The 16,126-nt window shown below is 44.3% G+C and overlaps 2 protein-coding genes across 4 annotated transcripts in view; both read right to left on the reverse strand.

Moving 5' to 3' along the window:
- Positions 1-630: 630 nt before the first annotated feature.
- On the reverse strand, positions 631-7,231 carry arl6 (ARF like GTPase 6). Its single transcript, XM_027009119.3, has 8 exons — positions 7,041-7,231; positions 5,855-6,089; positions 3,725-3,786; positions 3,559-3,627; positions 3,123-3,217; positions 2,668-2,797; positions 2,312-2,367; positions 631-1,672 (listed from the first exon to the last, which is right to left on the reverse strand). The coding sequence occupies exons 2-8, from the start codon at positions 5,975-5,977 to the stop codon at positions 1,647-1,649; spliced, it is 561 nt and encodes a 186-aa protein (XP_026864920.2). The 5' UTR covers positions 5,978-6,089; positions 7,041-7,231; the 3' UTR covers positions 631-1,646.
- Positions 7,232-7,453: 222 nt separating this feature from the next.
- Positions 7,454-16,126, reverse strand: part of epha6 (eph receptor A6) — an 83,962-nt gene continuing 75,289 nt past the window's right edge. Inside the window, exons 9-17 of one of the 3 annotated variants that reach the window (XM_081701633.1) lie at positions 15,977-16,047; positions 15,583-15,708; positions 14,983-15,168; positions 13,774-13,835; positions 12,806-13,015; positions 12,084-12,233; positions 10,866-11,059; positions 9,580-9,729; positions 7,454-9,012 (exon numbers count right to left, since the gene is read on the reverse strand). In XM_081701633.1, coding sequence (XP_081557759.1) covers positions 8,898-9,012; positions 9,580-9,729; positions 10,866-11,059; positions 12,084-12,233; positions 12,806-13,015; positions 13,774-13,835; positions 14,983-15,168; positions 15,583-15,708; positions 15,977-16,047 — 1,264 coding nt within the window. In that variant the 3' untranslated portion in view covers positions 7,454-8,897. Of the gene's footprint in view, positions 9,013-9,579; positions 9,730-10,865; positions 11,060-12,083; positions 12,234-12,805; positions 13,016-13,773; positions 13,836-14,982; positions 15,169-15,582; positions 15,709-15,765; positions 15,848-15,976; positions 16,048-16,126 lie in introns of those variants that run through there. The other 2 variants (XM_081701634.1, XM_081701635.1) reach the window with 2 other exon arrangements.

Below are 16,126 nucleotides of genomic sequence, written 5' to 3' on the forward strand. Positions count from 1 at the left end.
GAAAATCATTGCTGACCCCTCACACCCTGGACACCAAAACAGTCTTCCTTCTTTACAGACGACTCCGGTGTTTTCAAAGCCTTCACTAGTTCTGCTCCTTTTAAGACTCCTCTCATAGACTTGCTGTCCACGCAGTGGCCTACAGGGACCATCTGCTGAAGTACCAGGATATGTTAAAGGCTTCTCCCTGTGCTCACTAGTACTGTCTCATCAGTAGAGGCAGTGGTCAACCCCAAAACCTCTTTGCCACCATGAATAATTCGCTGAAGCAACCTACATTAGCCACTATTAATGCTGTGATGCTTTTCTTTAAATCTGTCAGTGACAATGTTAATGTGGTCTACCAGCACTTCATGGCTGTCTCCTCATCATTCTGAACAGTTCGACTCACTCTGCACCCACAGAGTCTGAGTCTGTATTAATTTCGTCCTCCTACCTACCAGTTCGATCCTGCCCCAGGTTCCCTCAGCCAGTGCTGCTCATCTATTATCTCATTACTCAGCTACCCTTATCAGGAAGTCCATTTTTAACTTATTCAGAACTCAGCTTACAGGGTCTTCACATACACTAAGCATGTTACACATTATACCCCTTCTGTCAGTGGAATAACAAATGATCAAATGAGACAAATGGTTTTTACTTAAAGACTATTTACTCTTTAAACATCCGACTACAACAGTTTTGATATACAAACTGAATGGGACATTTCATTTAAGCATTAAACATCAAAAACATTCCTTTACAGACAAGTCACAGCCAAATCTACATGTGTAACATGAAAAACATATTTTTGCTAGTACTTATGAAATTAGGTATATAAGCAAACAAACAAAAAAAATCCAAGTTATATATATATATATATATATATATATATATATATATATATATATATATATTATATATATATATTTTTTTATATATGTACTGTAAATACACTAGAACTAATCTCAGCTGTAAACACAGTAGCACAATCAGACCTTTTCTAAATCCTTGTTCACACAAATGAAAACAAAGGGAAAAAACAGAAGGAAAATGTTTCCTGTGGGGATGTGATGAACATTTTGCTCCCCTGAGCAACCACACACATTCTCTGCTGGCTCCCTGCTGCCCTGCACACATTCATGTTTTTTGTGCTCCAGCACGTGCCAACACCACCGAACACCACACCGGGCAGTGTGACGCCAGAGTCTGGAAAAAGAATGCCAGACTAGACGAAGGACACGAGTTTGCCTTATTTTGATGAGTTTTTGATTAGTTTCTTGTCTGGCAGCCAAATGAGTTGATATTACGGGGAGTGTGCTTTTTGGCTGAGGCATAAAAGCAGTTGCAAATTCATTACATTTTGAGAGCCGCTAGCAAAACTAGAAAGTCTGACCTTTCTGGGTGCCTATTATAAAGGCAGACCATCTAAGATGGCACAAAAGACATGAGGTGTAAGGGCCTCGGCATCTTACACTACCAAAGCCTGAGCTTTTGCGCGCAGGTTGCTACAGACGGTCCATTACGCCCACATGTTGAAGGTCATAGGTCAGGCTTAATTTGACGGCTGCGGGGGCAGGAGGGGTTGAGCTCGTGCTGGCGGCCGTGACGTCGACGCTGTCATGGCCGTGAGCGGTGGCGCTTCTCCTCCTTTTGCTAGGAGTGCTTCACGTTCTCATTGTCTTGATTTGATCTGGTTGGGAAAGAAACTTCAAAATATCAACACACCCGCCCCTACATCCAAGTGACAAGCTCTGATTCAAGGCATGACAAATGCTGGACAATTTGGGGCTCAAAATAGGGCTTCCCGTTACAGACTGAAACGAGGGTGGAAACACAGGGCTGGAGAACACAATATCTGCTTGTGTGGGAGTCTGGCAATTTAACATGTGTTGTAGAAAATATAACGGATATCATTTTGGAAACATCTGATCGCTTGGGACTGCGCTGAGGTTACAGCCTAACCTCAAAAACTCAAGATAACAGTGTACTGGGCTACCCCTGGGATGTTCGACTAAAAATGCTTACAGTGCAATTTGTTCCATTAATGAAAAAGAGCAAACAAATGTAACTAAATGCTGCAGATGACAACTGTGGTCATTACTGACAGTGAGTTTTTTGGGAGGTGCGAGTGGGGAAATAATACTCACAATCTGGAGAAAATGAACAAAACACCAAGGTCACAATCACTTCTATTTTAAGAGAATAAAGTAAACCCTGGAAACCCTCCGAATTCAGCTCACTCGTCTAGTTCGGTGTAGTCAAAGCAGCCTTGAAAAACACAACTGATTCATGTGCAAAGGGACACAGACAGATTGATCTGACTCCGTACCTTGTAGCCAGTCGACTCCCTCTTGCAGGCCTTCCCCCTGGACAGCGTTACTAGCGCTGAAAAGCAGATGCGTGTTCTGGTTAGGATTCGGACAGGTCACAAATACCTAAAATGTCTTCAGAACCGCGTTTACAGCCTGCAGAGCAGAGTGTAAGTACACAGACAAGCACACGCAAGCCTGGGAGCCCTGCTAAGTGCATCAGGACTTTCTCCAACCCTTGTTAAAGAAGGCTAAAGAAGGCTAAAGAAGGCTAATGCAAATTATGAAAGTAACCACCGATCTGCACACGCTACCCATAAACTATCGCCAAATCTCAAACACAGCTTTAAAGGGCTGCTCCCAAACGTTGTCCTACCAGATGTGCCAGGGCTTGTCCTTGATGTTCTCTAGGCAGAGCAGCTGAGATACCTTCACCGAGGACAGCGCATCTCTCAGGTCCATCTTATTAGCAAAGAAGAGGATGGGAATTCTCCTGTGCTTGATATCTACATGCACAGAGAGGGAGCAACATCAGCGCCGGGCGAAGCCAAGCCTCGACTGCTCTGGCCTCGGGCCGGTTGAGTCTGCAAGGTTATGAGACATGCGGGCCATAAAGCTAAATCATTCACTGGATGAAATTTATTTCACATGCTCTGCTGTCGGCATTACCATTTGCTTTATGAGGTGAGCAATCGGTAAAGCTGACAACAGAGTCTAGCACGGTGGGAAATAAGTCATTTCTCCAAGCAAGTGGCTTTATGGTCCATTTAAATTTCTGGAACCATCCAATTGAATGGAACAAAAACACAGGGACAAATTCTCTCCGTTTACCAGGATGGTTAAGGAGGGTGTCCAGCTCTTCTTTGGCCACCACCATTCTCAACTTATCACTGCTGTCAATTACAAATATGATGGCCTGACCCTCCCTGGACAAACAGAAACAACAAGAGATTAAAACGCATTCACACACGCACACGGGATTCTCTCGATGGGGTTAGGGTGAACTGGTCAGCTGACCCAGCTCCAGCCCGGCTTACAGAGCTTTTGAACGGCTTTTGCCAGTAATGACTTGAATAAGATGTGCTGGAGCAGGAAAAAAAGCAGTAGAGGGAGGGGAGCAGAGCCCACTGGAGGAGATACAGGAACTAGAGACTTAGGGATAAACCAATACTTTAAAAAACATTATAAAAGCTACTACACATAGTTTTGTGCACAGAAGAGGAAAAAAATCAAATAAATAAAAGCAAAGGTTTAAAGTTTTACTTACTTGTAATAGTGCTCCCATAGATTTCTGTATCTACCCTGGCCTGACATGTCAAAGACTGTGAATGACAGACTGTAAAGAATACAATCTGGTTATTGCTTTTGTCTTAACATAAGAAATGTTTACATTGTCAGCCATATCACAGTATACATGTGACAATAAAGCTTACCTTGATGTCTTGAACTTCTCTATGTTAAAGCCAATGGTGGGGACGATGTCCTGGGCCTGTGCCTTTAAGAATACCATTAATGTGGACCATTTTGACCAAACGCATGCATACACACACACACACACACACACACACACACACACACACACACACACACACACACACACACACACACACACACCAATATCACATGTGTAATTTCATTGTGTTAACCAGATATTGTTTTTACTTAATCAAATATCTAAGTAGCCTCCCTTTACTCTGACGACAACTTTACATGTTGTTGGTGATCATTAACCAGCGTCATGAGGCACCTGTGATGTCTTCAAGAAACACTCATTTACTGAGGGGGTATGGAAAAGTCATTTTAATTTGTTTATTTTATTTTATTTTACCCATTATTATTATTATTATTTTATATACAAATAAATATTTTGTCTTGAAACTTAATTCATAAATAACTTTCACTATTAAAATTTGTTTTACAAATATATTTAGACATAAACCATTAGATTATAATGCTTTTAAGCTTATGAAAACCCAATAGTCAGGTAGGCCAAACGTTTGGCCACACACACATATACACACACACACATACATACACACACACACACATATACACACAAACACACATACACACACACACACATATACACACACACGATCATTAGGTGATGTGTATTTGTGTAATGAGGGAGGGTGCAGCCTCAGGAGATCAACACCCTATATCAAGGTGTGCCTAGATATTAGGCAGTTTCTTTTCCTCAGGCAAAATGGGCCAAAAAAGAGATTTAACTGGTTCTGAAAAATCAAAAATTGTAAAAGGTCTTTTTTTTTTGAGAAACTATCAAACCCTCCAGTGCTGTCATATTACAGAACGGCAGTGTACTTGGAGTGCCCAGAAGTACAAGGTGTTCAGTACTCATGGGCAAGGTAAGGAAGGCTTAAACCTGACCACCACTGAACAAGACACATAAGGTGAAATGTCAAGACTGGGCCAAGAAATATCTGAAGACAGGTTTTTCAGGTTTTATAGACTGATGAGATGAGAGTGACTCCTGACGGACCAGATGGATGAGCTGGATCATAACAGGCACAGAGCTCCACTTCGACTCGGATGCCAGCAAGGTGGAGGTGGGGTACTGCTGTGGGCTGGTATTATTAAAGATGAGCTAGTTGGACCTTTTCAGGTTGAAGATGGACTCAATCAACTTCTAAACGTACTGCCTGTTTTTAGAAGACACTTTCTTCAAGGGGTGGTACAGGAAAAATCTGCATCTTTCAAGAAGACCAAGTACTCCATTGTGTGGCTATCCAGTAAAGGCCTTAAAGATGAAACAATCATGACACCTTCCTCACCTGATCTACTCTTGAGAACTTGTGGGCCCTTCTTAAACAGGAGATTTATGGTGAAGGAAAACAGTACAGCTCTCTGAACAGTGTCTGGGAGGCTGTGGTTACTGCTGCACAAAAAGTTGCTGGTTAACAGATTAAGAAACTCCATGAATGGAAGCCTTACAACTGTTATTGAAAGGAAGGGTTGCGTGCTCTATCTATATATGTGTGTGTATATATGTATGTGTATGTGTGTTAGAAGTGTTTATTTGTAAATTGCATGTTATTCTCACCAACAGATAAAAAATAAACGAGATGGGGATTTCAATTTCTCACTTAGTTTCATGATTCAAATTGATATTCTCCTAACAAAGCCAAAACCTCATTTTTACTTTCTTAAATATTCAGGTTTGAGGTTTAACATTTTGGATTGACCAAGAGCACTGTAGTTGTTCAATAATAAAATGAACCCTCAAAAATACAACGTGCCTAAATGTGCATACAGTGTAAAATATTTTTGTATGTGTGTGTGACCATAATTGTTAAAACCCATAAAAATATCATGCTATTTTTACAGATCTTTTGCGTTTTGGGACGAGAGCTCAGGCTGCATAATGTGTGTACTAGTAGAGTATTTCAGTTTAATTCAATTTGGATTAAAAATGCACAGTGTGCACATTACAGTTCAGATGGATAAGCCAGAAAGCAAATGTTTATTGCGGCTCAGGATGAATATATTATACTGGGGTCATCTGAAACAGGGTGGTCTCCACTGAGGGGGAATCTGACACCTACATTGGACGGCTTTAGTTGGTTGATGATGCTGGTTTTCCCGCTGTTGTCCAGACCCAAGCACAGCACGTTTACGTCCTTCTTTTTCAGGCCGAGCCATCCCGCAAGCTTGTCAAGAAGCCCCATGTGGCCGTTTGGACGGAGCCGATAGCGGCACGCTATCGGTTGTTCATTAGCAGCACGTTGCGCCGAAGGACTGGGGGACAGGCGAGAGCACGCAGCGGTGCCACCACGGTTCCTGGGAAACACAGGATTAGCTCGCTCGTTTGTAGTAATCGTTTGCAGCTTTTTATATCGGCTGTCATTAGCTAGCTAGTTAAAGATCCCGAATCAATGAGCTGTGCCGTACGAGACAAGCAGCAAGCGGGGCATAACAGCACCGTCCGTAGCTGCTGTGCGGTTAGGAACCCACGTCTCAGCTCCTGCAGATGTGCCTGCACTCCGAGGCCATCTGGCTTATGATATAACGCACCTCTTGCAAAACCTAGCGACCGTAATGTTAGATGTGTTTAATAAGACCCGATTTTATGCAGCGGTGTGCGAAAGGAACCAACTTGCATTAAATAACGACGCCCGCGAACAAACTGTCTAAAACGCAGGCGTCGTTATGTATTTAGCGTTACCTAACCTACCGTTGTTCATATTTAGCTATCTTAGATACTTGGCTTTGTTGGTCCCTCAAGACACCTAGAAACGATCGTAGAAAGCAGGTTAATTTGAATTGGTACCATTTGTATCTATCGCTTTTAGATTCTCTTAGGTTTACAAACTATCGCTAGGTTAGCTAACCTACGTCCTTTCATTTTCAAGCATCAGTTTTATCATTACCCAAAACGACAGTTTCAGCACTAACTAACGTTGGTAAGACAACGTTAGCAGTCATAATCCCGAGCCTGAGCTATCTTAGTTAGCTATCTGAGCTAGTTTGTTCCTTCTGCACAACCCGTGCTAACTGGCTCGCTAACTATCGCTAGCTACGTGAACAGGAATCCGGCTAGCATCCCGGGATTACATTGCATTTGTTTATTTTAATTAACCCGCTAGCTAACAAAGTTTAGTGTTCCTTAAACAAAGCAAGCGCATCTGCAGCCGTTCTAGCAATCGCATCAGATTGCTAGTTTTGAACAAACATTTTGCTCATAGGCAGGCAGGTAGCTAGCGACTTAGCTGGAACGGAACATAACGTTACCTTTTCGTATTGTCTTGGCTGCAGTAAAGCTGCGGTTAGCGTCGACGTACGCTAACTCGGGCTTTAAAACTAATCACTCGTCTCCAAGCAACAACGAATCCGACTGAACGTTATGTGGCGGCGCTTTTTGGTAAACTGCAGGATTTATTTACGTTGCCTAGAAACCGGTGTGGGCTGCTGGATGTTGTTGACGAGCGCTCTCCCGCGGACGTGCTCAGAACGCGCCTTTTCCTCACACGCCGCTAAAGCAGCTCAAACGGGCTCTGGTTAGGCTTAGCTATGCTTTGTTGATCGTGAAATCAATCAGCAAATATATATATATATATATTGTACATAGATTAATCACCAGTTTAATCAGTTTTTTGCTATATTTGCCCCCCCCCCCCAAGTCACAAAAAGACACAATGCATCCATTATCTTTTATTTTTTACAAACAACCAGCCTAACCCACTTTCACTTCTTTTTAATCCATTATAAATTATAAAAAATAATATACAATTAGATTACTATTCACTATACATTATAGTGTGGACCGACCTGATAAACCAGTTTCCCCTCATCAGCTGGAGTTCGAACTGTTTTCTACTTTCACCAGTGTGCATCAGTAGTCTAGACATGAGTTCTTAGTGTCCTGAACATGTGGTCAAGTCCTAAGAGGCATAAACTGAAGGTCTGATGAGTGCATTTCCTGCTTGTGGCATGGCACTCTCTCTCTCTCTCTCTCTCTCTCTCTCTCTCTCTCTCTCTCTGTGTACAAACTAAGCAATACAGAGCATCATATTAAATTATTGTTAGGTAAGCGCACTAACCTGCAAATTCTGCATGTGCATGTATGTGTATGGGATGAAGGGTTTTCTTCGCTACACACCAGCCTACATTCGGTGAGTGTATTCTATTTGAGAACCGGTGACAATCTTCTCTGTCTCTCATAACCCACGATATCCTATAGAATTCTATAAATCTAGTGCGTCACAGCAGAACATATCGAGGTCAAGAAGGTCAAGACCAGTGTGTACAATTCTGGAACTTGAGTTTTGATGTGTCAGGTCTCATGCAGAAGCAGAAGACCATGGCTTTCAGTCTTCCACAAGGCCCAGTGCTGGTCATGGACAACACGGCAGACTGCCTGAGGAGGTTCATGGTTTTGTGTGGATTTTTTTTCTTTTAACCGCGTAAGACACGATTCTCTACTCCCACTCTTGGCTCTTTTCTCAGATGTTCCGAAAAGACTGCACATATTGCTGAGGAAAAGTAAATAAATAAAAACGAAGAACAAAAAAGTCACATACACATACATATAAATACCATCTTAAATATCAGGTGTGATAAATAATGGGTAATAGCCATATAAATCCATTGACATTCAACAGTTCCACAGTCTCATTTCAGAGGCTCCAAGAAGTAGCATGATGAATAAACAATAAATATCTCTTTAAGACACATACGCGTTACATTAAAATAGCAAATATACTATTAAAGGTTCTTGGACTGTGAATCCAGCCAGTCACAGAACTTGTAGGATGATTAACAGATGACATCACCATAGCGACAGTGTCATGCTTTCATTGTCCACTGCAGCTACCCTGATTGGCTGTCCATTTCTCACCCAGAAGACAAATGACCTATGACATCTAGAGTGTCCTTTCATCCTGGCTCTTTCTCACTGAATTGCTTATTCACTTGGAAGTCGTCAATGGCCAGCTGAAAGGTCTTGAGAACGAACCAAAGCTTTGCAGTTCTTCATGTGTGTTTGGTAAGACAGACCAAGTCTGCCTGTGTGTATGTGTGTGTTACTGTGTGATATTTGTGTGTGTGCATGTGTGTGCGTGCGCGTGCTTGTGTGTTCACTGGTCCGTCTCATACATGGAAGCCACTCTGTTGAACATGGAGGAGCTGCAGTCGCAATGTCTGTATGCTGCTCACTATCCTCCTCTGGTGGCCGATCAGAGACACACCAATCCCCCTGACATCACTGTTGAAGGCACACAGAACATTTCACACTCATATATGCTTGAACATTCCATACCCCGAGAATTGACCCTTGCTTAATATTACATTGTTGAAAAAATGCCATGACTTGGGAGAAAGGGATCATTGGTAAAACTAAAAATAGCAATGTATTGCAGGAAACGCTACAGAACATTGACTGCATCCATTATTGTTTGTTTACTCAAGAGTGTCAGAGACATTGTTTAGGCTGGCAGTGAGAACAAATGATACTGTCTGTCAGAGGCATGCTCGCTTTTTAGTTCACATTATAAAGACACAACACAAGAACATAGTTGTATATTCCTTCAGTTACAAACCCAGCGGCTGTCATGCTGCAGCGGCGCCGGCTTAGTACAGCACTTTGGCCATCATTAATTTCAGATGTGCTTTATAACTGAATCTGACTTGACTTTTGTTGTTGTTTTTGTTATCGTCACAGCATTTGCCTTTCTGTTGTGTGCGGTCAACCAGCCTTTCAATGCTGAGGCTAAATCATTAAGTAGGTGAGTGCATTTATCATGGGAACAAATTAGCACACCGCCCAACTCACTCAATGCTCATACTGGAGACGGAGTCTAGGGTGGTGTACCCTGCTGCTAGGAAGTTATTCTTGTATTGGCTCATCTTAATGGAGTCCAGCCAGTCACCGATGGAGATGAAGAGGGGGTATTCGGGCATATCGTCCGGGGATTCGGGTAAACTGCAGACGCAAAGAGCAAACAAGACCCTGCTTAAAAGAAGGCACAAGGCAAAGGTTGAAAACCACGTCCTCAGCAGCTTACACACAAAAATGCAGTTGAAGCTGTCAAAAGTACACCTAATCTATATTCAGGGAAGGACAAGTGGTGCCTTGCCATGCGCCAGATATACCACTTCAGTTCGCTGAGGCCATGACAAGACCCTGACAAACGTCATGTGGGCATTTGCCATTAACAGGCATCCGAATGTGCGGCAGATGACCCCATGCTCCCCGGTCCTCCACAGCTCCCACGGCTCCTGGAGGACCTGGCCGCTGCAGGAGGAGCTGAGTTATAACCCCATGATCCTGCAGAATTCATCACCCAGTCCCCATTCACACAGGATTAATATTACTGCGGCCCTGTGTAATTGGTCCTGTGTAATTATTACTGACAGGGGTAATTATTACCCTGTTAGTTCTGTGTGACTGTGTTAATCTTTGTCATTTCTAGTGACATCCTATGTAAATGTTACAAAAAAAACCCCACTATTTACTGACATACTAAATGACTGACATTCTAATCTAACATGAATTCAACCATAATTACTAGTAAATGTTACTGCTGCATGACACTGATTGGCTCCAAATTATGCAAATGAAGTCCAGAATGAAGTGGACATTATGCTGTAGTTAGGGGCTTCTGCAGTTGTGCTCGTTTTCAAAGTCAATTTCACTGAGGTGGTGGTTCCGTGCGAAGGGACCATTGATGGTAGTAATAGCTACTGCTGTCAGTAATAATTTTAGAAGGTTCCATTACTTTTCCTTTGGTGTGAACAGGGCTCAAGGCTAACCCTAAGATGTGTAGTTAGTGGAAGGCACTTTCCCTGAGTTAGAGTAGGGCAGGAGCCATGAATGAGGTCCACGGGAACAGGCCGGAAAAACCCTTATCCAGGCACTTCAACGGTATATTAAATTCAGTTCAAATCAACTCAGTCCAATTCAATTTGATTTCTATATGACTTTTCAATAGACGTTTGTCATAAAGCTGCCTCAGAAAAAACAAAACCAAAAACAAAAAAAACCGGGTCGTATCCCCTTGGCGGCCTGAGCCGCGGGAAAGTCCCGCCCCCCAGGATGAGTGGTGGGCGGGGCTCTACCTCTGCACGTCCTCCACCAGTGTGAGCAGGCTGCTGGGGTTGCGGATGAGCTTGTCGAGGAAGCTGACCACGTCGTGGAAGCGCGGGCGTCGCGAGCGGTCCTTCTGCCAGCAGTGTAGCATGAGCTGGTGCAGGGCCACGGGGCAGCCCATGGGGGCAGGCAGACGGTAGCCCTCCTCGATGGACAGGATCACCTGTAAGGGGAGCCGTCCCACAGAGAGCTGACCTTATGACCTTAGATCAGCAGAGCAGGGCTCTTTGAATAAAATATGTAGCAACTTTATGTGTGTTATTGCGGGCAATGATACACGAGTACGGGAAAGCGCACTGGATGTACCTGAGATAAGAGAACATCAGCTATTCAAACATCAGTGCTGTACTTGGTATTCATAAGAGGACAAGGACGGTTTAGTGATCACATTATGACACTGAATAAACCTGTATTAAACATGTCATTGTTATGAATCTGCATTATAAGCATACTCCAGCACTTCTCAGTGTAATTAGTATCTACTACATAGTGTCTAATAGTATCTACCATATTCGATGGTCAGTTACCAGAGACTAAAAGTTTTATGTGATTCCCTGTAGTAAGACTAAGAGCAGGAACCCTGTTGAAATCCTGTTGGCTCGAAACACATGATGAAAACCAAGCACAGCTGCTCGGGCAGTCAACCAACATTTATATGGCTCACATATTCTTGTAGAACACTTTCTTGAATTCCTCAGTCATAGATGTAAAATAAATTGTAATTTAAGATGGATAAAGCTGCATACAAAAAGCTTGGCAATCTGTGATATCTGTCTCTTCCTAACAGCTTTATTGTAAGAAGTGGACGTTTTTGGGTTTTTTTGAATTCGCACTGTATAGTTACATTTTAAAGTTTTGTTTTTTTAAATCAAAACTCCTCTTAGGCTTCCATTATAAGTGTGTTTTAAGTCAACAGCTTTTTCACTCCTTTATGTAAAGGAAAAGGACATTACTGTCCATGGTAATTGACCGCACGCTACAGTCGCAGGGCAGGGAATAAGTTGTAAACACTGGAGAATTCCTTTAAAGCTCAAAGCAGTGTAATAATACATATCCCCACTACACAACATTTGATGGACAATTTGATGGACATCATACATTTGATGGAAAATTCCTTAGTTGTCCTGATCCAAAAAAAGAAGTGCTAACAAAGAGGTTAATAAGTATTAAACAAGGGCGGAGCTTACATCCTGATTGGACATCTCCCAGTAAGGCCGCTCTCCATAGGACATCACCTCCCACATGACGATCCCATAGCTCCAGACGTCACTGGCCGAGGAGAACTTCCTGTACTGAATGGCTTCTGGAGCCGTCCAGCGAACAGGGATCTTTCCACCCTGCAAAAGTGGTGACACACAAGCAGTCGGCCTCTCCCAGTTGTGCCGGTCCACTCCTCTCCCTTTATCCCTGTGACTCGCTCTTACACTTCAACCCATCTGTCTGAAAACCACTCTCAATCTACTCAAAACGCTAAGACTGGCAGTATCGGAGGTGCAGATCGCTTTTATACGAAAGTCACTGCATGGCTGACTGTCTAACACAAGTGAACTGTGTGTTCTTATAGAACGTTATGAGAGGATTTTGTTTATTCTTATTCCAGACTGATCTGTGCACAGTAGTTCAATTACACTATCAGCCTGAAGCACTGGATCTTGCAGTCCTCTTACACTCTAGAGGATCAAGTTTGTTATATACTACTGAAGGATTTTAAAAGTCCTGATACAAGTGACATTTGCACAGTCTAGCTGAGCACCACTGCCTTTAAGAAGTGTGACTCTGAGCTTCATGACATTTCTCTGACGTATATTAAAATTTGGCAGCAGTGCGTTTGTGTGTGTGTGTGTGTGCGTGTGTGCGTGCGTGTGTGCACGTGCACATGGGTGTGCACGCCTGTGTGTGCCTGTCTCACCGTGGTGGTGTAAGCTGCCTCTGGGTCGTCCTCCAGCACCCTGGACAGGCCAAAATCCGACACCTTACACACCAGGTTGTCATCCACCAGAATGTTCCGGGCTGCCAGGTCCCGGTGGACGTAGCCAATGTCGGACAGGTACATCATACCGGAGGCGATCCCGCGCAGCATACCGACCAGCTGGATGACGGTGAAGTGTCCATCATGCTTCTGTGTGGAAAGAGACAGACAGTAAGAGAGAGAGAGAGAGAGAGAGAGAGAGAGAGAGAGAGAGAGAGAGAAGAGAGAAAAAGAGAGAGAAAGAAACAGAAGGAAGAGAGGAAGGGAGGAAGTGGGAAAAGAGAGATGGAGGGGTGGAGACAGAATAACAGACAGAGAGAAGGGAGGACGAGAGGGAGAGATGGAGACAGGGAGGAATCTACATTCCGAGAGGCTTTATCTTCACACAGTGGGTTACGGCCACCATAAACTACACTGCAGCGGCGCTCACGTTAGCTCTCATATCCGTGCTGCTTGTCCCCATCACCGAGGCCATCAGTGCCTGGTACCGGCCACTGGGCCATCGTCCCTCATGGAAACACAATGTGTTTGCATTGCGCCCGCCATACCTTCTATATAGCCCTATAAACCCCCAAGCTCCATAAATGTTTATAGTCTATTATTTTAAGTATGTTTGAGGTCATAAGTATGTGCGAGATTCCTGATTGTTAGTATTGTATGTCGTAAAAATCTCTCCTGAACTTAAATGAGTTCATTTGCGTGTCAGCTGTTAAGGCAGTAAGGCTTACACTTTAAGAGTGATTGCGCCTGACTGTTGTGGCAGACATCATACAGGCTTGAAAACATCTTTAAACATGCTGTTACCGACGACTGGGCAGTAGAAGCCGTGCCAAATGACCTCTACCGGCACTCATTCACGCCGGCGCTGGGCGGAGTGTCCACTTAAGCTGGCTTAGAGTTGCTCTTACCCTCAGGAAAGAGTCCAAGGATCCATTCTCCATGTACTCCACCACTATCATCACAGGACGGCCTGTGTGCACAAACAGCACAGCCTTTATTAATGTATAAAACAAATGAGAGCACGCGAGAGAGAGAGAGAGGGAGGAAAAAGGAGGAAATTACGTTCAGGCAAAGGGAGGACAGGCACACAGAGAGATAGATGAAGGGTATGAATGCAGACACGGAGAAAGGGTAGAGGAGGAGACAGATGTGGCTGATCGATGCGCACTGCAACTGGGTGAAGGGAAGGAAGACTCTGAGAAGGAGCGCAAACGTGTCGCAGGTGGAGCGAGTGCACCAGTGTCAGAGCTCCATGTTACACCTCGAAAACACTTTAACCGGAGCTTTTGTCTACTTTGATTCATTTCTCAGTCAAATTACACTCATAAATTCGCCCTAAACCCAGGAGTAAATGTGGTGGTCAAACTCCTGCACATTGCTACATGATGCCATCATTCTCAGCAGTTGGATGAGGATAGCAGGGTGAGGACGATAGAGTGGGGGACACATCGCCGGAGCCTCGGCCGTGTTGGTTATGCTTCACGCAGCATGGCTCCCATGACGGATCCCTCGCAACCGCTGTTTCTGAAACTCCCATTTGACTCCTTTAATTACCCCCTCAATTGCCTGAGTGATTAGGTTGATTAGCCAAACCCCTGCTGTGTGTGTGTGTGTGTGAGTGTGTGTGTGTGTGTGTGTGTGCTGGGAAGGCGCTGCATGACGGAGGGTGTGGGAAACAGCACGGAGGAGTCTGCAGGTGAGAGGGAGGTTGCGGTCCAAGGCGCACGGAGCGCAGCAGTGGTTGTCTGCGGCTACGGTGTGTCTGTTTGCTGCGCGTCCGCGGCGTAAGACAGTCAGACGTGTGTCTGACACGCCACAGCCAAAATGCGGAGAACACGCTGATCAGAGGCATTGTGTGCGACTCGGCAGCATGTTGCTGCTTTTCACTGCAACTGTACGAATCGCCTCCTGCTTTGATCTGGAGAATAAGATTACAATCTCCATATGGGACTAATAATTGAGTAATCTGTTTTACATCATTTGCTCAATTTCAGACATTAGGCAACTAATTGTGCGTGAGTTCATATGCATATAGTCACGAAGACGAACGCAACGACAATTACCTAAAGCTTAAACATAAAGTAACTCTGAACTCAAGTTGCGGAGGCGTGTCTTACTCTTAGTCACCACGCCCTCCAGTCTGATGATGTTGGGGTTGTCGAACTGTCCCATGATGCTCGCTTCCCGCAGGAAGTCCCGCCTCTGCCGTTCAGCATAGCCGCCCTTGAGGGTCTTTATGGCCACAGGCGTCTCCTTCTTCCCTGGGGTGCGGAGACGGCCACCGCACACTTCCCCAAACTCACCTGCACGGCGCGTGCACAAACACACCACACGCGCACATGCACAACACATCACTCGCTTGTGCTTATAAAAACAGATCACTAGGTGGCAGTGGTACAGTTTTTGAACTATGAGCCAGTAGACAATTTCATTCCAGATCTGAGCTTTACACTTCAATCTGCATATCAAAGTGAAGCCAGTCTTCATAATCTCCAATTGTAAATTCTCTTACTGTGTTCGTTTATCTCCAGTTGTACATAAAATGAAGACTGCAAGTTATTTAAACACCAGGAATTATTCAGTAAAAATTATTCTAAGTAAATAAAAAACCTATGAGTTTTATTTGTCAGGAGTATATATATAGTCTACTTGTCAGGAATATATATATATATATATATAAAAGCAGACAGGTGATGTGAAGAGAGAAGATCACCTACCAGCGCCGATAACTCTCTCTATGCGGATTCGAGATGGGTCGATCTCCTTGGCAAACTCATGGACGGCCTGAGAGGGGTCCTCGTACGTGTCTGGATCGACGTACGTCTTTATTCCTGGGAACGGCACTGGAGTGGCAGAGACACCCGGGACAAAGGGAGGAAGGAGGAGACAGTCGCATTAGCCCCCCCCCCCCGTTTCAGAGCTTCAGGAGCGCGCTGAGGCGGGAGGCCGTGGCCGCATCTCTCACTGACACACCTGGTGCCCCTGGGGGTGTGATAATTAGCTGATGAGTCGGATCAGGTGTGTTGTGACTATGCAGTGCTGCAGCTCCCCAGGAGAAGGAGAGGTGGACAGAGTGCACGTGTGTGTGTGTGTGTGTGTGTGTGTATGTACCATGTCCATTCTGATACTGTGTCCTTCTCTTGCCCTCTGATTTCAGCTTGGACTTGATGTACCACTGACACCTGTGGCAATAGGAAAGAATAATAATTCCAGGTTTAGTTGAAAACATGAGGCTCCAAACACAAAGGCACACACACAGAA

Source organism: Electrophorus electricus, chromosome 18 (genome assembly GCF_041902795.1).
Source record: "Electrophorus electricus isolate QZ-2024a chromosome 18, ASM4190279v1, whole genome shotgun sequence".
NCBI lineage: Eukaryota > Metazoa > Chordata > Actinopteri > Gymnotiformes > Gymnotidae > Electrophorus > Electrophorus electricus.

Coding starts and splice junctions, on each gene's coding strand:
- arl6 (XM_027009119.3), bottom strand. CDS start 5,977: ATGGGGCTTCTTGACAAGCTTGCGGGATGGCTCGGCCTGAAAAAGAAG. Junction 3,628..3,724: donor GAGAAGTTCAAGACATCAAG/GTAAGCTTTATT, acceptor TATTCTTTACAG/TCTGTCATTCACAGTCTTTG. Junction 3,218..3,558: donor CTATGGGAGCACTATTACAA/GTAAGTAAAACT, acceptor CTGTTTGTCCAG/GGAGGGTCAGGCCATCATAT.